This window comes from Clarias gariepinus, chromosome 11 (genome assembly GCF_024256425.1).
Source record: "Clarias gariepinus isolate MV-2021 ecotype Netherlands chromosome 11, CGAR_prim_01v2, whole genome shotgun sequence".
NCBI lineage: Eukaryota > Metazoa > Chordata > Actinopteri > Siluriformes > Clariidae > Clarias > Clarias gariepinus.
The window spans coordinates 22,365,633-22,390,418 of record NC_071110.1 but is presented as its reverse complement, the minus strand read 5'-3'; the positions used below and the strand labels follow the sequence as shown (position 1 = coordinate 22,390,418).

At 37.2% G+C, this 24,786-nt stretch overlaps 2 protein-coding genes across 2 annotated transcripts; one reads left to right on the top strand and one right to left on the bottom strand.

Annotated features, from left to right (window-relative positions):
- The first annotated feature begins 1,867 nt into the window (after nt 1–1,867).
- Nucleotides 1,868–12,575, top strand: acad8 (acyl-CoA dehydrogenase family, member 8). The gene is made up of 11 exons (XM_053507498.1): nt 1,868–1,982; nt 3,863–3,963; nt 4,075–4,244; nt 5,137–5,246; nt 5,674–5,750; nt 5,843–5,980; nt 8,670–8,805; nt 9,697–9,794; nt 9,891–10,043; nt 11,027–11,129; nt 12,219–12,575. The coding sequence occupies exons 1-11, from the start codon at nt 1,877–1,879 to the stop codon at nt 12,272–12,274; spliced, it is 1,248 nt and encodes a 415-aa protein (XP_053363473.1). The 5' UTR covers nt 1,868–1,876; the 3' UTR covers nt 12,275–12,575.
- Nucleotides 12,576–14,281: 1,706 nt separating this feature from the next.
- Nucleotides 14,282–24,598, bottom strand: LOC128533446 (V-set and immunoglobulin domain-containing protein 2-like). Its single transcript, XM_053507717.1, has 7 exons — nt 24,512–24,598; nt 23,379–23,542; nt 20,469–20,673; nt 20,092–20,250; nt 16,189–16,308; nt 15,975–16,110; nt 14,282–15,883 (listed from the first exon to the last, which is right to left on the bottom strand). Exons 1-7 carry the CDS (start codon nt 24,561–24,563, stop codon nt 15,769–15,771), a joined length of 951 nt encoding a protein of 316 aa, XP_053363692.1. The 5' UTR covers nt 24,564–24,598; the 3' UTR covers nt 14,282–15,768.
- Nucleotides 24,599–24,786: the final 188 nt, after the last annotated feature.

The window sequence follows — 24,786 nt, the reverse complement described above, 5'->3', positions numbered from 1 at the left end:
GTAACTGAATTTCTTAAATGCAAATATTAATAAATTAATAAACCTTTTCAAATGGATATGAACAGTATAAAATAAATTAAAACGGAAATTCTCTTGCCAGACAGTGATATAAAATATAATAGGTCAGGTTTTGCTCTTTATTTCCTAAAACAAAACACATAGAACAAACTCTTTTTTCACTGACCATTTTCCATTTTATGACATATTATTGAGAAATCTAGTGTAGAAATAATATACTCAAGCTTACTCTTACTCATTCTCTATACCCTTTATCATGTACAGGGTAATGTGAGGCCCAGAGCCAATCCAGACACTGGTCACAAAAACACTCACACACTGTGGGGACACACAAATGGCAGTGATCCTTTTCTGCATGTCTTTGGACTGTGGAAGGATACCGGAGTACCAAAGAAAATCCTTCAAGCACAAGTACCACAAACTCCACACACACTGACCTGCGTCGGGAATCGAACCCTCGACCCTAAAGGTCTTGCAGATGATAACAACCACACCACAATGCTACAAAATTTTGGGATGAAAGTTCTAAATGGATTGTGGCTATGACAAGTGTATGCTGAGAAGACTTATTTAACCAATCAACCATCTTAGAGGTGATGAGACTATTGAGATGGCAATAGTGTAATAGCTGGAGCTTTAAAAAGCTTAAAGGCAAAATGTGATGACTGATTGTAATGATTTTTTGTTACTGACATGCACCAAACTTACAGGATTGAGACTCATTTTGTCATGACAATTGGAAAAATTCTAGAACTGGCATTCTTTGATGCACAAAATGAAACAGTTCTCAAAACAGTTCTAGACTCTCAATTGCAGACCTGGTTTCATCAATAGGTTCTGATTCTAGGATTGTTATACGAACTGTTTCCATTTGTGCATCTAAATGCACCTATTAAAAAATAAGTCCCTAATATAAAAGGATTATATTTTGGTGGTCTTCAAGCATGTTCACCTCATAATTATTGTATTTAACCAGAATTTTAGACTGCATTTAAGGTGCCTTGTAAGTGGTAATTAGTTCATTTATTCATCTTCGAAACTGCTTATCCTGTGTACAGGGTCATGGGGAGTTGGGCCCTGGAGCCTGCAGGAGACTTATGGCACTAGGCGGGGTACAATCTAGATAGGGTGCCAATTTATGGCAAGCCACACACACACACAAACGCTACAGGCAATTTGGGAAGACGAATTAATCTAAACTGCATCTCTTTGGACTGTGAGAGAAAACCAGAGTACCTGGAGGAAAACCACAGAGCACAGGGAGAACATGGAAACTGTGTTGTGGGTGATATACCTGTTGCCCAAAGTAAAAAGTAGACCAGCAAGTTTAAACTAGAAATTTAACTTAATAAGAAATGACCACAATGAAGACTTCATATTAATTATTAAGATTAGTTTAATATCAAAATATTAGATTTCATTAAATATTTTAGTGAGGATTTGTGAGTAGACTAAAGAACTTGGCATGCCCAGAAAAGAAAGAAAGAAAGAAAGACAAAGAAACAAAGAAAAAGAAAGAAAGAAACCAAAGAAAGAAAGAATATTTCTTTGTGAATTGATATTTCGCTTTCTTCTAGCTATACCAATACTGTGGTAAGATACATGTTTTAATACATAATACATAAAGATACATGTAAATTTAATATTGTATTTTTTTTATTCTTTACTTTAATATTGTTTTGTTTTATTCTGCTGTTATTAGTCTTTCGACTGCTCCCGGTAAGGGATCGCCACAGCGGACCATTCAGTCCGCACATACGATTTAGCGGTGAACAGAATTTTGAACGTCGGTATAGTGGCTAGTATTAAAGATCTTTTGTGTAGCGTGAATCTGGCAACCCTGATCCTCTGAATCAACATGGCGGCGTCTGTGTGGCGGCTTGTCCGGTCCTGTAGCATTAACAGAAGTAGAGGTTTAATATTTAACAGAGTGCATAAAAGAGGAATTGCAGCCTGCATTGATCGTAAGTAAAACTCTCCGGATGTGGAGATGATTTGGGGTGATGGTGGTGCACTTTAACCAGAGTGTAGTGAAAAAGGCGCGTCTGAGTTTCAGCTCAGGACACTGGAACATACTTGTATTTACCTGGGTTTGTGTGCAGCTGAGTATCTGACAGTAAGGTTAGATTAGTAAGCATAGTATTTCTGCTGCTTCTTTAAATATTGTCACAGTGATTGTGACCTTTCTAGAGCATGCTGTCACTCACATCTTACTCTGCAGTGGTGTAAAATGGGTGCTCATGGTTATTTTGATGCATTAAACAGTTGAAATCTGCACATATCTAAGGTCGATATTTGTTGCCTTGTATGTTTGTCACACAGAAGCTGTGTGTAAGTATAAACAGCCGTGGGTTACCATAGTTACCATCGGTGGCTAAGTATTTGGTAAATTATGTAGTACAAGAGTAAGCGGTTTAAATAGCAAAAAACAAACACATTTTATAAGTAACTCCTATACATTTCTGCGTCTTTTGAAAGCGCACTTTCATAGCTGCATGTAACGCGAAAGTGTGCACAAAAAAATAAAAGAAAATGAGGGGGAAATATCGTGTTGTTGTATCTGTTTCCGGGTACGTAACCAGACACGCCTCCCCGCCTCAACCAATCAGCGTTCAGGATAGAACCGCCCATACACGTGACGCCCTGTTTTTTTTTAGCGCACTAGTACAAACAAGGTTAAACAGGTTTATGCTAGTTACAGAATTTTATACAGCTAATCCAATTTTAATAAAAAGTAAAAATAAAGAAGAAATACATTTTCCACATGACACCCAGTGCTTAGTTTTTGAGAACATGTACAAGAAAAAACACAAAATCCCTCCTAACGCCTGAGTCAGTTTGACCTGAAAGTCATAACTGGTTGATAAAAGTACAGACAGGTCATGGTACCTACATAAACACACACACACACAGACCAGAGCCCTTATCCAGAGTGGTTTATGTTTATCTTGTGTCAGGGCCCAACAGTGGCAGTTTGTTAGGTCTGGGGTTTGACCCTGTGACCTTGTGATCAGTAGTCTAAGGCATTAACCACTGGAATATTCCCCTGCAATGAGGGGAAAAATGCATAAAAGAGATAACCTGGTCATTTAGTACTCGGGAGGCTCCAGAGGCTTCATCAGTGGCAGCGTTATACTTCATGGTGGTTACAATAACTCAAGCTCCATCACACAACCCTGTCGATGATGATTTTCCTATAACACTGTATTAAAAAGTTAGTTTTTCTCCTATAACACAGCTGTTGCACAACAATTGCAATTACTTATTTGTTAAAAAAAAAAGATACACCATACTTTGGTTGCAGCTAGACATACATGAAATAACTAGAACTTATGTTATAAATTATATTTTTAACTCCTTGATTAGAGCCCAAGCACTATAGGACACATGAAAGTCATGAAAATGCATTGGGATGACTGAGAGGCGTGTGGCCCGGGGCCCTCAGGGGCCCTCACTCAAGATTTTGATGCATAGCTCATACACACCATCTGTGGCCTATTCTACACAGGAACACATTACAAATATGTTAACACTTACACACTCACATCTCTCACTCACACACACACACACACAATATTGCGTGCCCGGGTGGCGATGGCGCAAGGTGCTTGGGCCCGCTCATTGTTGCTTGCAAGTATATTAAATAGTTGTTCTGATGCGTATTTTGTGTGCTTGCATGACAGTATGCAATATATTGAGGGCTAATGTGGAAATGAGGGAATATGACAGTAGATATATTTTGCCATATTTCCTCATTCCTACATTCTAGTATAAAGCAAATCTATTTTATTTAAACAGTTTTACATCCGGGAAAATCAATTGAAATACTATTTGTCTTTTCTAGCTTCAGTAGGTCTTACAGATGAACAAAAAGAATTCCAGAAAGTGGCATTCGATTTTGCTGCCAACGAAATGGCACCACACATGGCACAATGGGACGAGAAAGTAGGAGGCGTTTTTTTCTGTTACAATCACATATATAAAATATATTTTTTAAATAAAAATCTATTAATTTTTTATTAAAACCGATGTCATAGCATGAATCTTTTTCTGAAGGAAATTTTTCCTGTGGAGACCATGAGAAATGCAGCCCAGCTTGGGTTTGGAGGAATTTACGTAAAGCCAGACGTTGGGGGCTCAGGACTGTCTCGCCTAGACACGTCCATCATCTTTGAAGCTTTGTCTACTGGCTGTGCGAGCACCACAGCTTACATCAGCATTCACAAGTCAGTATAAACATTAAAAGTTATTGCTAGTGCTAACTATTTAATGCTACAGATTATTCTCAGTAAACAGTCCAAGGGAACTTTAGGGCCGTGTCTCAAAGTGCAGTGAAAGACTCAATTGTAAGGCCAACAATGGTGTACTTACAAGCTACTTAAGGGTTCATTTCTCGAGGCTTCATTTGGACACAAATCCCCCTACTGGTCAAAGAATGTAAGACGAGCAGATGTAGTCGTAGTCTTTTTACCAGTACTGTATGTGATCCTCTCAAAGCCATCTTGCCCTGGTTGGGAATTATGCATTTTTCTACTGTGAGCACAAGATAATAGCCCATTTTAACCATCTGTTATTGTCTCCTCCTATTAATGTGCTTGTATTTCTTTGTAAATAGTGTTATAGTGTATTTTTGTGCCTGTTACATTGTGAATAATGTTCCATGGCAGTACCACACATAGCAAAAGTGACCCTCCTCCATTACATTAATATTTCATAATTCCAATCAAATGAGAGAGGGACAGTTATGTTTTCCCACTGGGGCAATGTTACTAATAAGATGAAATAATAATAATAATAACAAGACATTATAGGTGCTTAGTTGAGGTGAGTCTGGCAGGATTTGATTAACTCTTTTCAAACTGAGGCAAAAGAAAGGCAGTGCATGTGCAGCTGCCTAAAAAAAGCGCTATACAAATAGAATCGAACTAAACTGGTGGTTGTGAAGTGGGGGTGACAATTTATTCATTTTTATTTAAGATCATTGTATCATTTTATTTATCATTTAATCATTTTATTCAACATTTTATTCATTTATTTAATATCTGTGCAAAACAATTCATACATATATGTCTTCCTTATTTGTGTAAGCTTAATGCAGGGTTGTTGTGTGTGTTGCAGCATGTGCGCCTGGATGATCGACACATTTGGTAATAATGAGCAGAGAGAGAAGTACTGTCCTGATCTGTGCACCATGGAGAAGTTTGCCTCATACTGTCTGACTGAACCTGGTATGACCCAGAAGTGCTGATCTATACATTATAGTTCAGGGTCCATCCAAAAGAAGAAGGAAGGAGAAAAAAAAAAAAAACTTTAAACAAAACACATATGCATGTGCAGTGATAAGTGAATCTAAAATGGTTAAATATTATATCATCCCCACAATGATATGAAATTGTATTTCTGCTCAGTTTCCATAGGGTTCCTGATGGTTAAAAGTGATCATCACAACCATTACATTTTCAAAAGATATCTGGTTGTTAAATTCTTTAATATATATTACTCTTTATTTAATTTAAAAAAAAAAAGTTGAAGCTAAACTCTATAGCTGTAACTATGACTTTTAGTGCTCTTCTTTTAATGAGTGGAAATGGCTTTGGGCAAGTCTGTTAATCACATCTTTATGCTTAAATGATTATTAACTGTCCCTCTTTAAAGGAAGCGGAAGTGACGCAGCGTCACTGTTAACCAGTGCAAAGCTACAAGGAGACCATTACGTTCTGAACGGCTCCAAGGTACTGAGCCTAGCCTCACAAGGTCATCATGAACAATAATGTGGGAGTGTTTTTTTTTTTTTAAGCTGTTCATACATATGTGTTTGTGTCAGGCCTTCATCAGTGGTGGAGGAGATACCGACGTGTATGTAGTAATGTGTCGTACTGGTGGGAAGGGCCCCAAAGGCATCTCCTGTCTGGTGGTGGAGAAGGGAACTCCAGGACTCAGTTTTGGTAAAAAGGAGAAGAAGGTAAGATATATTTCTCTGTATTGGAATTCCTTCTGTATAGTCTTGTTTGAATTCCTGGAAAATCGAGGCATTTTATTGATCAGGTCATCTAATGTTCTTGTCTTGCTATCAGTCCTGTTCTTTCTAAAATGGAAACTATTTGAGTCCACTAATGGTATAGTGCTGCATCCACTGATGATCCCCTGATGTAATAGTGCATTGTTGGTAGAATTATATGGAAGTATAATAGTGCCAAAATTCCTCAAAGCAAAATAGCAGGTTATATTACATGAACTAAAAAAAAAACGTGTTGCAATAAAAATGTTTCAATAAAAAATTTTCTGTATTGCAATTTGATCTGAACTGATCCTTATTGAAATCCTTAGAACATTTACAATGTTTGAAATTTTTGCCACTGCAATTTATTGTGGTTGTATATTTCAAAAATGTAATTCAAGCATTTTAACTTCGATGCAAAAATATTCAAGTTACTAAATTGCAGTTCAAAAATATTTTCAAGTGTAAAAAATACAATCTTCATCATTTTTCAATCTTACAAATTCAGGTCGACAAAATTCAGGTAATAAAATTCAAGTCGCTTAAATGCAGGTCTTCACATCCGGGATATCACAGGAAGAGCAGTGGAGAGCCGATTGCTGCTGTCCGGGCCGCAGTGTACTTTAAAGTGTGTTTCCTGCTCCCTGTGCAGTTTACTTCTCAGAAACTACTTACCGATCGGAACGCAGCCCTCTTAACTAACAGGCTTGGGTTGCCAGTTGCACAATAAAGGGTGTAATGTGTTAAAATTACCCTCTGCCGTAAACACTATATTAAAAGCAAAGTCACCGCTGTTTGATTCACACGAGAGAGCGATAGGTTTCCCGCCCCTGCGCTCGGCAATGTACAGTCTGTGGAAAAATTCAGTACAGCAGCAGAAACTAATTTAGGAAGCAGTCAAACAGCATGGGTTTAGCAAGTGACACCAGAGTAACTGCAGCCGAACAGAAACTGATAGGGACAATTCAAAACAAAGAATATAGACAGACGGATAGATAGATAGATAGATAGATAGATACTTTATTGATCCCGAAGGAAATTCCAGATATCCAGCAGCAATAGAGACAATAACAATAAGACAGGTTATAGACTGCACACTGTATATATTGCACACAGTCAGTACACCCAGGGTAATGTGAGAACTGAGTTACTAGTGCACTGATGGACAAAAACTACAAGATATATAAAAAGGATATAAATAAAAAATATAATTTACAATAAAAAAGAGAAATGGGGTTAATTGCAGTGCAGCCATTGATGTACAATGTTATATGTGACAAATTCACAGTGCGACAGGTATTAATGAGGCGCTGTATAGGGCTTAAATCAAACTTCACTCATGCACACATATGAAACACTCACACATACACATATACTACTAACTGCTCAAACAACTACATGAAGACTTACTGTAGCTTCTACGTACCTCTACATGCTACTGGTTGATGACTAATAGATTTGTTTTCTTACGTGTATTCAATAAGGCTCATGCTCACACTCTCTTTATAACAAGATGAACATTTATTAGTCTTCCCCTTTTGGACCAATGCCTATCGCTGAACACAGTAAAAAAAAAAAAAAAAAAACTGTTCGCCTCCTTAATCATCACACCTGAATGACAAACAGTTGACCTTAAATAACCCCAGGCAAACACCCAAACTATGAAACACCGCCCTCTAGTGGTTGGGAGAAAACTTAAGTAAAAACATGGCTCCTACACTTACGACTTCATACTAAATATTAAACTGAAACTGAAATGTTGTAATTGCGTTGCATAAAATAATTTGTGACAATTTTTTATTTATTTAATCAGACTGACAATAAACCGTACAATCCATCCACACTTTAAGTTTTCCTAATTACAAAGTTTTTATGGTTACCTTTATTCATGAGCAATATAAATTTAACAAAGTGTAAACAGCATGTATGTTGGTGCTGCTGCTGAGGAAATTAACCCCCTCTTGTTGCTGAATGTTGACTGAACAATACCGAGCGCCGGGGCGGGAAACCCATCGCTCTCGCGTGTGACTCAAACAGCGCTGGCTTTTAATATAGCGTTTACAGCAGACGGGTAATTTTAACACATTACACCCTTTATTGTGCAACTGGCAACCCAGCCTGTTAGTTAAGAGTGCTGCGTTCCGATCGGTAAGTAGTTTCTGAGAAGTAAACTGCACAGGGAGCAGGAAGCACACTTTAAAGTACACTGCGGCACGAACAGCAGCAATCGGCTCTCCACTGCTCTTCCTGTGATATCCCGGCGGTGAAGACCTGCATTTTGTCGACCTGAATTTGTAAAATTGAAAAATAATAAAGATTGTATTTTTAACACTTGAAAATATTTTTGAACTGCAATTAGTAACTTGAATATTATTGCATTGAATCTTAAATGCTTAAATTACATTTTAACTTGAAATATACAACCACAATTAATTGCAGTGTCAAAAAATTCAAACATTGTAAATGCTCTAAGGATTTTTTTCAATTCAGATTCATATTTTGCTTTGAGGAATTTTGGCACTATTATACTTCCATATAATTATTTTATTTGGCAGCGTTGGCCAAATCCTAGCAAAGGAACTGTGATTGTTTCACAGTTGAGCCACTAGAGGGCAGTAACATGACACTTAACCCAACTGCTTGTGTTCTTTAGGTCGGTTGGAACTCACAACCCACGAGAGCTGTAATCTTTGAAGATTGTGCAGTGCCGGTGACTAATCGGCTCGGGGCAGAGGGACAGGGCTTTAACATCGCCATGCTCGGACTCAATGGGGGCAGAATTAATATTGGTGAGATAATCGAAAAAACAAGCTGTTCAACTATTTTGCTCACCACTGATTTATGATTGTGTCTGTATTACTCTTGGGAATTCACAGATGCTTGTTTAATCTATTTACATTCATGGTATCACTTTGATCTTCAATTATTTATAAATACCTGCTCATGTGTATACATATTATATGAGGTTTATTTAAGCCAAACCGGGACTTTTGATTGTGAACATTGTTAACAAAGTACAGTTATGAGTTCAAAAACTGCCTTTCTACAGTATCTCTATATAATCCTCGCTGCACTAATGCATTTATCCCAGCGTTTTACTAGTGTTTGGATACCATCAAGGTAGAAAGTTTTAGAAAAGTAGAAACGCTGGCCTGCCAGGAACTCCTTTAATCGTATGGTCTTCTTTTAAATTTTTGCACAATTTAAATGTTTTACTGCGGCTAAGAGTCTCATCACCATAGAGTCTTAAGGTCTGCTTGAAGTCTGTGTCTGTGTCAATCGGTTTTATGCCTTCATCCATGAGAAAGTTGTTCCGAATCCTGGTTTGACTTGAACGCCCCTCATGTATACATATGTCTAGAAACTGATGTTTTTAAGAACCTGAGCATGAAAACATATTATATTTCATTCTCATTTGACATCATCAAATAAGTTATTATGCTTATACACTTGCCTACTGTCTGTAAGTTGCTCTTTTTTTTGTATGACCTCAGGAAAGGATTTTAGCTGAACTGTGCACTTCTTGTTTCACTCTTTTTCTTTTTAAGTTGTGTGGGACCGATTGCTCAAGCATCTGCTCCCAGGCAGACTTTTAACTCTTCCTGACTTTTAAGTTAAAGACTTAAAAAGTTCTGAGCATCAACATTAATATTAACGTTTAACTTCTGCTGAATTCACAGCTTCCTGTTCTCTAGGAGCTGCTCACGCATCTGTGGTGCTGGCTCGAGATCACATGCGTGTGCGCAAACAGTTTGGGGAACCTCTAGCAAACAGCCAGGTGAAAAGTCTTCCTGTGAATTTTTACACTAAACCTTTGTGAAAAGATGAGTCGTACAATCTGTAATAAGTGTACTCGCTTGTGCTCTGCATTCAGTTCCTGCAGTTTAAACTGGCTGAAATGGCAACGAAGCTGGTAGCATCCCGGTTACTCGTGCGTCAGGCGGCAGTCGCTCTGCAAGAGAACAGACCAGATGCAGTGTCACTCTGCTCCATGGCAAAACTCTTCGCCACTGATGAATGCTTTGCCGTAAGTGTATGATGATAATGGATGGGAATTAAAAAATATATATATTTAGGGTCAGTCACACAGGATCAGTTCATGTACCATGAATAGTAACCCCAAACTTAAAATAAAAAACAACATTTTAGAAATATTTGTATATATTCCTGGTTTGGAGAGCATACTGTACATAATGTATATACTGTACAAAGGGTGTTCAAGTCAAACCAGGACTTGTGATGAAAAACTGCTTTATATTTCATGAAAATTGATAGATAACTTCTTGCCAACTTGAGACGGGAGGATCTGTCTGTGTAAATCGTGCACATAATGTACTGTATATGTGACAAATGAAGGCTTATCTTAACTTTATATAACCTAGACAATTCCTTTTAACTTTTTTTGGAACTTGTTTTTGAGATCAATGAGAATTATTTAAATTTAGTGGAAGTCTGTAGTTATCACAACTATACTGTATATAGTAGACAATGTTGAACTTTTACTATGTGAAGGGTTTTTCTAAACTGCTATATTTAAACCCTTAAAACGCAAGCAGCACTAATGCGTGCCGGCAACACAGCCTAGGTTAATGATGATTTAAAAAAAAAAAAAAAAAACTGTGTATTTGGGTTTTTGGATACATCAAGTAGAACAAAAGTTATCATTACTTTTATAAAGGGTAAATTTTACCACTACGAGACTATGTGAATGTAGTAAAAAAAAATAAACATGTGATCATGTGTATCTGTGCTATTTCTTTGACCATGTGACTCATTTTAAATTTTTTTTGGCTCAGTTTAAAATTCAGTTTATCATATTGGCAATTTTAATCTAAAAAAAAAAAAGGATATGTCCCTTTATACTGCACAATCCTGAGACTCGTACATGTCAATAAAAAAAAAAAAACAGCAACAAATAAGGGCTAAAATGCTTTGGGCTTTAAGGGTAACTTACTGAGTTCAATATGATGTCACTGATTTTTACATAAATTTGTATTTTTTTGCATTTAGATATGTAACCAGGCCCTGCAGATGCACGGAGGATATGGCTACCTCAAGGACTATGCAGTACAGCAGTTTGTCCGTGATATTCGAGTACATCAGATATTAGAAGGCAAGTCCATACACAAACAGCATAGAATGAGTGAGCGAGTGAGTAAGTTTGTGTGTTTGTGTATATCTGTGTTTATGTATGTGTGTGTTGGGTTGAATGGATCAGTATTTTATTTATTTATTTATTAAAAGTGAGTAAAAAATTATCCACATTCTGGCTATAGAAATTATTTGAACTTCTATTAAATGAACTTCTAAAAACAAAAAAAAAAACATAATTTTTCAACATAATCTTCCCAATACACTTCGTCCATAAGCTTTCGTATTCCCTCATTAAAAATGTTTTCGTCTGAGTGCTGAGCTACACATGCACCGCCTTTCTTGTAGAGCCTCTTTAAGGGACCAAACAGGAGGAAGTGTGATAGAACAAGATTAGGACTATAGGGAGGATGCTTTAACACCTCAAAACAAAGTTTTTACAGAGTGTCGACAATATGGGCAGAAGTATGTGCATTGTCATGCAAGATCACAACACCCTTGCATAGCAGGCCTCTCTCTGAGTTTAATCTGATGTTTAGGCTTTAGTTCCTTCAATAAGCATCTCACTGTAATGATCAGTGTTGATTCTTAAACCCTGTTCCAATAATGTTCCTTGAGAATCCAAGAAAACTGTAAGCATTAATTGTCCAGCTGATTTACTTTTGAACTTTCTCTTGGTCGGCCATCGAGGATGTTTCCGGTGCTACCATATACTGTTTACTGTCAGAAATATATAATATATACTGTCAGGCTCGTAGTAATGAATCTATTTCTCGTAACCAGTAATGATGCTCTTTAAGGTACTTTCACATATCTTAGAGTATCGGTTCAAATTTTGTATGCAGATATCCGAGCGCCACAAGTAGAAAAATGTATCACTGCACACTTGCTCTTTTTTCATGCAAATCACATGTGGGGCATAAATTCTTTGCTTACACTGCGTTACATCTGCCCAGCAGTGACTGTTATGATAAGACCATGTGCAGCCACCAGAAGTTTAAATCTAACTGGAGTGCAGATCATTTTTGACTTACTCTTGTAATTGAGCATATATTTCTTTGGGCTCATAGTTAAACACTATAAACACTCCTGACTCTTTGTTTTTTTTCAGGAACCAATGAAGTGATGAGGATGATAATTTCCAGAAATTTACTGACCGAGTCTTGATCATGAAACCGGAACTTTAAGCGCATCACAGACTTTGTTACCACAGAAGCGACTAATCAATTATAAATGACACACAATGAGAAGCTGGTCAGAATCTCACACTTTGAAGTTAGAAATGTCTAAATAGTGTTTGCTCTATATTCAAGACATGCTGTAGGGAAACACACTGCGAATAGAGAAAATCATGTTTAATACCACTCCAAAGTTATTACTGTTTCCTGTGTTACAGTGGTTTGAGTATTCTAAAGGCTGGTTTCAACATCTTGTGTCTCATCATTTATGAAGCAGTCACTATATGCAATTTTTTTTAAATACACTACATTTCATCACATTTTAAATGGTGTATTGCCACTGTGTGTAATAGTAGGGTCAAAACTGTACAGGAAAATAACTGTGTATTGCTGCTGATTTTTTGCTCTGAATTAAAGTGGACTGTTTGACCAATTAATAAACAGAGATGATAGAATAACCCCCTTATAATGCCTGTGCATTGTAACATTTAATTATCTATTTGGGTAAATACAATATATTGCATGTATTTTCATAGTTCTACTGCTCATGTGTCCTCAATGTTCTCCAACTCTGTGTAATTTTACCAAAAAATGTGACCGTTTATGGTTATATTTATAAACACATCCATGCCTCAATGCATGAAAACAATTTAAGTAGCGAACCACATTAGCCTTTTTGAATCATTCTTCATTTCAAATCAAGTATTTATTCTGGTCATGATTGCGGTACATCATATCTGTTGGCTGTTCCAAGAATCCTGGGAATGAGGCAGGAATGCACATGAAATAATACAGCTGTCCATTCCATTGTGCCATCACAGTCTGTATAAAAAGACTGGAAAAATATTCTGTAATGTCACCTGTGGATTTTTTTAAGGAGAGGTTTTAAAGCTCAGCTGTGGAAAGGAGCTTTGTTCGTTGCCATTTTGGCAGGGGGTTGATTACTCACCCCAAACCCTGGTTGACCTGATTGGCTGGCTAACAGATTTATATGCTAAGGGTACTGCATTGCATTGTATTAGTGATGGTGAGTTTTTTTTTTTCTTCTTTTTTTGTATAAACATGTTTATTTCTGTTGTGAGCATCTTAACATGGGGTTCTATGGGAATTGACTCATATTAAATATGTTCGATCCAACTCCAAATATGTTCCTTTCACAGGTGACATTATCTTGGACAGTTATTTAGAATTAAAGGGTTTTAAACTAATTGCTGAGCTGAAATGAAAAATGAAATTTACCACAACGCTTGGTGTCTAAATAAGTCCTTTCACATTGGAAGCAAAAATGTTAACTCTTGATGCAGACACAAATTCCCTTGCCTTAGTTGGTAAACTGGCTACATTAGCCAAGGAGAAAAATAGTGTGAATATGATTTCTAGGCAAAACTACTGGAGTTGTGTTGGATTTTGCACTATATGTTAGCAGCAACAAGGTCTCATTCTATTTCTGAAAGCATATTACACAGGTCTAATTCTAAAGAGTAGCACACATGGATTTGATAAATAAATCATGTATAGGATATTTGAGTTTTATTTTTACTGAAATATCTCTGATCCAATACAGCAAGCAAGAGCTTATGGTGCAGATAATAAAGCTTAATTTAATTTAGAATATTTTACTGTGGACTCATTGTTAATAGGAGTTCCAAACAATCAGCATTCAGTATCACCTGTATATATTACTAATCACTGGTCATCATCTTTAAATATGCATACACATTTATATTTGTATCATTTAAAAAAACACATATGCTAAATACAATTTCATGCCCTTTTATATTCTGTAGTGTCAAATCAAATCTTTCAATGATCTTAATTGTCATTTAGATGAAACTTGCCAAAATGCAAAATTGTTAAGATAAAAAATTTTAATTTGACATTGTTACAGACACTAAAGATTTTTTGCTTTTTAAACTTTAACCAAAAACCTTTTTTAATGCAAAGAACAATATCATAACAATAATTTGTTAATGTGTTAACAAAAATAATAGGCCAATTACAAAAAGCTATTTAAACTAAATAAGTTTTCTTTGTTTTATAGCCACATAACATAAAGTGTGTGTGTCTAATTTGAAGCATTTAAGCAAAACCACTGTTGTTAGTAATTTGGGGGGATAATCCTTAATTCTGCACGAAATGCTTTAGCTTAAGCAAATATTTTTACAGGTCATATGCTACCAAAAGTGCACAACAATTTTGGCATCAATAAGCATAAAGATATAAACATAATTTTTTTATTAGTGCTTAAAGCGAGAGAATATAATGCTGAAATATAGTTGCGAAGCAACAATGATTGGACAAGCACCTGGGCCATTTTCGCCCAGGCGAACCACACAATCTGCGTGCTTTTGAAGCAAGTTAAGGCTTTCAAAAAGCACAAGGATGCTGAAAAAAAACCATCACACTATGATGTCGCTCAATGTGATGTCACTCAGGAAGTTATTAATCACTTTTCTGCACAAGTTTAAGGCATTTCCATGGCTGAATCGTTTGAGATATTAAAAATCCTTCTGAAATTTTGCATTCTCAATGTCTTGAGATGACAGTTTTGTGGGGATTATATAAATCCTATAGAAGGAACATATTAAATTACATTGGGTGCATTTTGCAAACTGAGTTACACCCAGGACCCAGCCACTCAGGCGTCCTAACGGCAGCAGATTCCAACCTGTGTGCTGATTTTCATGAATTTTTGAGCATGTTAAGACCCCCTGGATGCTGATATATGGCATCACACTAACAAAGCATCAGCAATATCTTGTCACAGCGTTGATGTCATAGTGCTTGGGCCTTTAAAATGGCCATTTTGGGAAACATATAAAATCATCTTCCCAAAACGGCTGAAGTTAGCAACTTGAACTTGTTGGGGAGGTTAGCTTTGTTACTTCCTTGTTGCATAAACTTCAGAAGTAGCTTCTTTGGCACACACATTTTTTGTATTATATGTATGACATAAAAAATTTAATTACCATCACAAATGACCTGTGTGACCCTAAGAATTGTAGGCAAAGAAAATAGCCTTCGATTTGTTTTGCAATACTGTAATAATGTAATATAAGAAAAGTAACAATAGACACCTTCTATTCTTTTAACTGACCACAAACTTGTCTCATATGTCTTATGGATTTATAAATGTAGATAAAGCCAGTTCTTAAACTGAGATTAAATACCACAAGAGAATAAACACGTTTCCTTCAGGACCTCCTGCGTCCTGTCTCCTTAAGTAATTTCTTCTTTCACACTGTGAATTTTATTTAAATTTTGTCCCTCCAAGTGTAGCTTTACAAGAGTATTTTGTGTTTCCTACTGTATACGCCTGTAAGTTTTGGTACCCCGTTTACATCCCATAATGCCAAATTGGAGTTTTTATAATAGTCAATCATTTAAAGCTACCAAAAATATCACAAAGTATATTACAAAACATTTAACTGATGCATATGATGTAGATCATTTGCATGTACAGTCAAGAGAAAAAGTCCACCCTTATACCAGTGGGCTGAGATGAGAGACTCTGAGCTGTGGACTCTGATCAGCATCAAAATGAGCAGAAAGCAGAGGACCTTTAGATTGACGCTTCCCTGATGAACCAACATTCTTCCTATAAAGGAATAAAAAAATAATAAAAAATATATTAATAAGAATTACAGCAGTAATCAGTTTGTTCATCGCCACTTTTTTAAAACACATACCTCAGCTTGTTCTTTGTGCTGCTGTGAGCTCTTTTCTTGTAGCAGAAGAAGAAATAAACAGCCGCTGATGTGATGAGTAGGACTAAGAGAAAAACTCCCATCAGTGCTCCTGCAACCGCTGCTGCGGTGCTGCCGTCTGTTAAACAGCAATGTACTTATATAGCTACGAGAGTTGGAACATATTTGTAATGATAATATGTGATGTCCTACTCACGTGCCACTTTCAAAGCGATGCTGCACGCGGCCTGACCCTGATCATTGGAAGCTCTGCATGTGTATGTTCCAGTAAAGTCAGCAGTGAGGTTGGACAACAGTAGCGAACCAGTGCGCTGATCTGCAGCAAAGGAAACATTTAGCTGTATTCTGGTCGTTACTCTTATTTAACTGTCACAAACTCACAGTTCTGTTATTATAGAGTGCATATCAGTCTCATTAAACAAAAGCTGTTGTTTTATTTTCTATTAGAGCATCCCTGATAACAGAGTCTGCTGCAAGGATTATGCTAATGAGCTCATTAGTGTTTCTATAGTAACAGCTCATTGACAAGGATTTATATGGTGGATGTGATTAAACTTTTTTTTTTCAGAGAAATATATGTAATCATTGATATGGTGAAGTTTTCTGTAAGGAGATATTAATTTACATTTATGGTAGTGGACAATGGTACCATTATGAGCTCTGTAATGTTCCTAGAATTTCAAGAGAAAGGTTTATATACTCAGCAAAAAAAGAAACGTCCTCTGACTTTCAACTGTTTTTACTTTCAGTAAACTTAATGTGTAAATATTTGTATGAACACTAAAAGAGTCAACACCATAAGACATAAACTAAAAATGTTTCACAATGTGTCCCTGAATGAAGGGAGGCTCAAAATCAAAAGTACCAGTCAGTATCTGGTGTGGCCACCAGCTGCTTGAAGTACTGCAGTGCATCTCCTCCTCATGGACTGCCTATTGAGGACAGTCTGAGCACTGATGGAGGGATTGTGTGTTCCTGGTGTGACTCGGGCAGTTGTCGTGGCCATCCTGTACCTGTCACGCAGGTGTGATATTCAGATGTACCGATCCTGTGCAGGTGTTGTTACACGTGGTCTTCCACTGCGAGGATGATCAGCTGTCCTTCCTGTCTCCCTGTAGCGCCGTCTTAGGCGTCTCACAGTGCGGACATGGCGATTTATTGCCCTAGTCACATCAGCAGTCCTCATGCCTCCCTGCAGCATGCCTAATGCACGTTCACGCAGATGAGCAGGGACCCTGGGCATCTTTCTTTGGGTGTTTTTCACAGTCGGTAGACAAGTCTCTTTAGCGTCCTGCGTTTTTAGAACTGTGACCTTAAATGCCTACTTTCTGTAAGCTGTTAAGGTCTTAACGACCATTCCACAGGTGCATGTTAATTAATTGATTATGGTTAATTGAACATGCATTTAAAACATTGTTTAAACCCTTTACAATGAAGATCTGTAAAGTTATTAGAATTTTTACAACATTATTGTTGAAATACACAGTCCTGAAAAAGGGACGTTTCTTTTTTTGCTGAGTATATATATTTATGGCCAAAAGAAACGTTGCACAATTAAAAAACCACTTTAATTTATTGTGACGCAGGCAGACACCATCGCCATACGGTTTGAAGTTACTAGGCATACCATTTCCAGGCTATGGAACAGATTCTTAACACCTGGTTTTACTGCTGATTGAACTACAGTACATTTGGAAGGCCAAGAGTGAAAACGCCAGGACAAGACAGATTAGTTTGATGGTATCATTTAAGAAATTGTTCCGAAAATGCTGCCACTACTGATGTTGGCGTTTTAAGTTTGTGCTTATGCACAAAAGGTTTTTGTACGATTCAATGACTTTTGGCTGCAGCTGGACTTGCTGGATAAATTCCTTGACAGTTTAAAATCTAACTTAATTTTTTTTTTTTGTAATTTTTTTATATGAAATGCTTCCTTTGTCTATGGCGATAGTTGCTTTAATTTATGTGCTAACAGGGAATAATTCATTTTTAGATATTTTTCAACAATAAGTGTTACTGTAAATGGATAAAAGTTACATAATGACATGTCCTTTAATAAAAACACTATGTTGTAATTGGAAAATATTCAACTTCAAGGTAGTAACACTAACTCGACTGTGTCAGTATTTTCCTAACATTATGGGAATAAACACCCATCAAATAAGACATGACTGCCTATTTCAATATTGGTAATTTTTTTTAAAGATAAACTCATTGGACAAAAGTATGTGGACACCTGATTATCACAATGAAATGAATTTGAACATGCCATTCCAATTCCCCTGATATTTATATGGAGGTGGTCACCTCTTCATTTCAGAACCACTATGGCACAAAGACCTTCCACACCAGACCACCACATGGCAATCCCACTCAAATGTTATAAATGATCACTTTTTTTGCTGTTTTATTTCCTTACTCAATGAGCAAATTTTGTTCTTTCAATGAGTTCTGTGTTTTCTTCTCTTTGTTGCTTGGTGCTGTCATTTTCGTAAATGGCCTTGCTATTGGTTTGCTTTTTCTAGTTTTGTTTCTGCTTCAGCCTCGTTTGTGTTTTGTGCTACATATTCCTGATCTTGTATGCTGCCCTTTATATTCTGTGACAGAATGCTTAATTTATATATGGATGTAGCAGAAATGATCTATAATATAGCATAGAATGAGCTAATCTGAGAATTCAAGTTATAGCTTGTAAATCCGAACTTCTGGACCAATTCACAGCCGGGTTTTTTTGGGGTGGAGACTTTCCTCTACGCTGAGTTGATTGATTGACTTTTTCCACTATGTGGTCTAGTGCTGGAATTTTCCCAATTTAAGGTGCTCTTGGTCAAAGTGAGGATGTTTAAGGAATTTTACTTCATTATAAGCATAAATGCATTAATACACTAGTATTTCTGTGGCTATTGTTTTTTGTGTCATTATTTTGGGATGATGTCTGCACACAAAATTTTTTCGGGGTTGCACCAAGGAGGACAGCACTTATTTAAATAACACTTGTGTAATAACAATAAATATTTTATTCTAATCTGTTCTATTCTATTCTGGAGTCTACCCCAGGTTCACCGTGTATAGGGGTGCCACCCGGAAAAACACCAACAAAACTGGTGCAAAAACATGTCTTTGCACATGCATAAACCAGAGGTGAGATTCAAACCCCCGACCGTGGAGAAGTGAGGCAGTTTTGCATATCCCTAAGCCACTAAGCCACTCAGAAGATTAACCAACCTTCAACAAAATCACAGACTAACTACTCAGCTGGCCAACCTGCCTAACTCATCTTTCAAGACAAAAATTATTAGGCTGTATTACAGCTAAACAACTGGGGCATTGGTGGCTAAGTGGTTGGTTTCTTATCTGCCATGTGGAATGTCTAGGTTCAATTTCCACCCAATGCCCAAACCCTAGCCGCTGGATGCAGTACAGGTCCCAAGCCCAGATAAATTTTAACATTTAATAAACATTTTAAAATTTTTATATAAATATTTCCCCCTATATTCCTATATTTCTATATTTTGTAATATTTTTATTATGCCCTTATTTGTACATTTTGTTTATTTTACTAGTTATATTTATTTTCTTATGTATTTCATTTCTTTTTATTAATATTTATTCCTTATATATAGTTTTTATTTTCTTTTTAAGGTCACCGGCGGTCGTACAAGCTTTTCACTGCATATCATACTGTGTACGACTGTGTATGTAACAAATAAAATTTGAATTTGAGATAAAATGGGACGGTTGCACCAGCAAGTGCGCTGGGTGTAAAACCTGTGCCAGGTTGTGTGCATATTGGATGATCTGCTGTTGCGCCCCCTTAATGAGAGCAGCCATAGCCCAACTACAGCTTAACAATTAATAGGGGTTTTTTTTGGTGGTGGTTCTCATGGGAGACTTGATAATCCTTACAATATAAAAGGTGACTTGAAAGTCTTAAGTAAATCCCTGAACCTGTTTAATGTTTGCTGAGCAAACAGCTGTGCTCCAGTTCCAAAACCTTATCTCAGACTAAGGGTTGGGTTCAAATGCAGAGTGGTGCAGTGTTAATCCCTGACAATCAAAGCTGGTTTAAAAAAAAATCTATGTGAGTTATTGTACATACCTGCTATAAAGCTGTTGGGGGGCAGAGGAGCTGTGTTTGTATCTCGGGTCCAGGAATAGATAGGCATAGGAACCCCCTGGGAGCTGTGACATGTAAGAGTGACATCATTGCCCACATAAGTACGGCCATTTAGCTCACATACAGGTACTGATGGGGCCACTGAATCGCAAAAATGTATGGAAAAAGAAACGTCCATATTAGTAATGATATAATGAGAATCACCTTTGTTAAATTTGTTTTAAAGTTGTTGTTTTGCATCCATTTATGCATTTTTTTTTTTAATTCACATAGTTATCCAATGACTCCAACAGAAATGTTTATAACAATGCACTTCAGTGTTATTATTAGTTTGATTTATAGACTTGGTCGTTTCCTACCCAGCACAGTCAAGTTGATGAGACCCTGCCCACTTCCGGACCAGTCGTGTGGATTGGTAACATCACATATATACAGTCCACTGTCACTGGGTTGGACACTGAGGATCTTCACAGAGGCAACACCCGAAACTGGAGGATTCTGTACTAAAGCTATTCTGCTCTCCCAAGAGTTCACCCAGTATAGGTTCCCATTGTAGTACAACACCTGCGCAAAATGAGTCAGGGCACAAAGATAAATATTCAATCTAGATGAAACTTCATTCTTTTAATTTGATAATAGTTAATTGGGATATACTGTGTAGCTGAAATTAATGTTAGAGCTGCAGTTACAGGAAGTTAATCTGCCAATCAGAATATAAAGTTCAACATCTCTGGTACAATGAGAAAATTATAGTGTGGTGCAAAATGGTTTTAAGAAATTATGTTTTAAACAAAAGTCCTGCAGTATCTGTGAAAACGCAAACTGTAGCATGGACCTAATTCTTACTCACATCCATTTATCCATTCATCCATCCATCCCTTCACTCATCCATCCATCTATTTATCAATCCATTCACTCATCCTTCTCAAACTTATAAACAATTGGTCCTGAGCAAGAAGCGATATACGAACTGAGCTATTTTGTGTGTACCTATTAATGCCTGGGATTCTTTACTGTTTTCTTGTTTTTGATTCTCTCTTAGGTTAGATAAAACTTTACACATGGTCGAGATTTCAACATAAGAAAAAAATTGCACACCGCGCAAACTGTTCATCTGATGCTCAGTAAAAGCCATCCATCCATCTCTGCCTCTGTAGTGCAACAAGGGACCATCACTGGGGAGGCCAGTGGTGACTACTGTATTTATTCCCGTCTTTTAGAACCATGGTAGGACCTCTGGTCAACATTCACATGCACAATCACACACTTTGGGCAATTAGGAAATGCCAGTTAATCTGCATGCCTTTGGACTGTGGGAGGAAACCCGAAGAACCCAGAGGAAACCCACCCAGCATGCGGAGAACATGCAAATTTCATGCACACAGACCTGATGCAGGACTTAAACCCAGAATCTGAAGGTGCCACCAGCACTATGAAACATAACTATGAACTCAACTATCTGGTTAAACTGTTATTAAAAACCCAACTTTTATACATAACATACAGAAGTTGGGACAATGAAACTGAAACGCTGGCCAATTTATTGTTGGAGGTTTCATGGCTAAATTTGATTAACTTAATCTAATCTATAAATATTATTATATTATAATCTATAATCTTCATGACTGCACATTCCACCAGGAGGAGCAGAGTGTGAAGGTTGAATTACCAGGGTAATAGCACAGTTTTGTTTAAAATATTACAATGCACACAACATTATGGGTGACATGTCAGAGTTCAAAAACGGACAAATTGTATGCGCGTCTCACTGACGCATCTGTGACCAAGACAGCAAGTCTTTGTGATGCATCAAGAGCCATGGTATCCAGGGTAATGTCAGCATACCACCAAGAAGGACAAACCACATTTAACTGGAGTAACTGTGGACGCAATAGAAAGCTGTCTGAAAAATAACCCGGATTGTATCCAAAAAACCGCTGTCCAACTTGCTGCAAAATGAAATGTACACCTCTCCTGTTTCCAGCAAAACTGTTTGTCAGGAGCGCCACAGGATCACTGTACATGGCCGGCCTGCTATAGCCAAACCTTTGTTTACTTGTGCCAATGCCAAACGTCGGCCTCACTGGTGCCAGCAGTGAAAATCTTGGGCTGTGGACAATGTGAAACATGTATTGTTCTTTGATGAGTCCACCTTCACTGTCTTTCCCACATCTGGGAGAGTTACGGTGTGGAGAAGCCCCAAAAAAGCGTACCACCCAGACTGTTGCATGCCCAGAGTAAAGCATGAGGGTGGATCAGTGATGGTTTGGGCTGCAATATCATGGCATTCCCCAGGCCCAATACTTGTGCACTGCCAAGGGCTACCGAACCATTCTGGAGGACCATGTGCACCCAATTGTTCAAACATTGTATCCTGAAGGCGTTGCCGTGTATCAGGATGATAATGCACCAATACACACAGCAAGACTGGTGACAGAGTGGTTTGATGAGCATGAAAGTGAGGTTAAACATCTCTCATGGCCTGCACAGTCACCAGATCTAAATATTACACTTTGGGGTGTTTTGACTTGGCCACTTTTCTGCAAGAAGAATGGTTTAAAATCCCTCTGTCCCTTGTGCAGGACTTGTATCAGTCGTTCTCAAAACTAATTGATGCTGTATTAGCCCTACACCATACTAATTATTGCGGTCTAAAGCCAGGCATTTCAGTTTCATTGTCCACCCCCTGTAGGTGAGTGAGATAATGCCCTCAAGCCTTTTTTGTAATTCTTTAATTGCTTGTCCCTTGGTTGACATCACATTCACAGCATCACACATATTTTGCCATGGCTGCTCATGTGGAAGATCAAATGTTCAATTTGTTTATGTGTATTTTAATTTTACTACTCTACTGTAGTTCTTTATTATTATTATTATTATTATTACAGTATTATTATTAGTACCAGTTTTCAGTGGCATTTCTTAAATTCCTGTGGATGATTTCTGTGTGGCACAACTGTTTGGCACTTACCCTGATATGGTGTTTTGGGAGTTACCTATGCTAATTACATGCTAATTGCATGCTATGCATCTCTAATTTAAGATAAAGAGGGAATATTAATTCAGCTCACCTGGTTAAGAGCAGATAGGAATGGTTAAGAAAGTTTGTTGCATCTGGCATCAAATTAAGAGAAAATGTAAGAGAAATGTTGGTCAAAGCTGCTGAACATGGAGCAACTCCTTCTGGCCAATCTGAATCAAGAACTAAAGAATAAAATGCCATGGTTTCCAACTAGGCAAAAAAAAAAGTTTATAGTTTATATGCTCACCCTCTTCGCTTGAACAGCAGGAGTCCCGGGAGCAGCATAACGCCACTCCAGAGTGAAGCCCTGTGAAGCATGTGTGCTGTAGCTGCAGGAGAGCTCGGCTGCTGAACCAGATTGAGCAAACACTGAACTTTTCACCACAACCGAATCCCAGGACCACGTTTCATCTGGACAAACAGAAGACTGGTTTTGATGTGACTCAGCTATTACAGTGCATAAAAATACCATGCTATTAATCAACAAGTCTCAGATAATTAAATCTAATGCTGTTTTATATATAACAGGGTGAGCAGAGAGCATCCTTAAAATTCTCCTGGCACAAAAAACATAGGAACTGTAAGTTCTGGCTCTGGAGATTTCTGACATAAATGTTTAAGAAATGTCTCCTTACACATGTTTTTATTTTATCCATTTTTCATACAGCTTATCCTGTGTAGGGGTGCAGGGATCCTGTAACTGATCACAGTGAACTCAGGGCACAAAGAAGTGGAACCCATGGATGCACTGCCAACCCATCGGAGGGCACATAAAGACACACTCACACACCTGTTCATACACTTTGGCCAATTTTAAAACACAAATCAGCCTACACTGCAAGTCACAAAATACAGGGAGAACATGCAAACATAAACTCCACCCACAGACCAGAGGTGAGATTTGGACCCACAGCCCAAGTGCATTAATATATACTTATGACATCTCATGCATTATTGTAAGAGTTATCTTTTAACCAATCAGATCCATGAATTTAACTGCACTATGATAAAACTGCTCATAAAATGCCATTGTGGTATGGATTGTAGTTATTTCATTTGATTTTCTTTTTGTTTTAAAAGGATAAATTATTAGAAACGGTTAAATAATGCATAGAAGATTCTTTTCTTATTAGTTGAGGTAAATCAATATTTATAATAACACCACTATGTAAAATCTTTTCAAGCATTGCAGTTTTGTATGCTTTGAATGCTTTATTAAATGATAACATTGAATTTATTTTAAAATCATACAGTAGTTTTAATTACAGACATTGTCCTAGAGCAGCTTGAATAGATTTTGATTCCTGAAAAAACAAAAACATATCTCAACACTTAAGTCTTCAGTAGTGAGTAAAGTTCAGCGAAAAGGATTTTACTTACCAAAACAGTGGATCAAAATGCAAGAGATGAACAATCTGCGAGTGTAAGCCATGCCAGTTTCTCATGTACAGGTTTCGTTTCCTTGTTGTTTACCGAGATAACATTCTGCACAGCTCATACCTGCGTGGCACTGATTAATAGTGAACACACGGCAGGCAGGTGAAACCGCGTGTACACAAAACCAACAATTTACTCTGTACAGCAAAATGTAAGTCTTATTAAATTATATCAAATAATATAAAACAATAATCCTGAGAAGTGAGGTCCAAATTCAA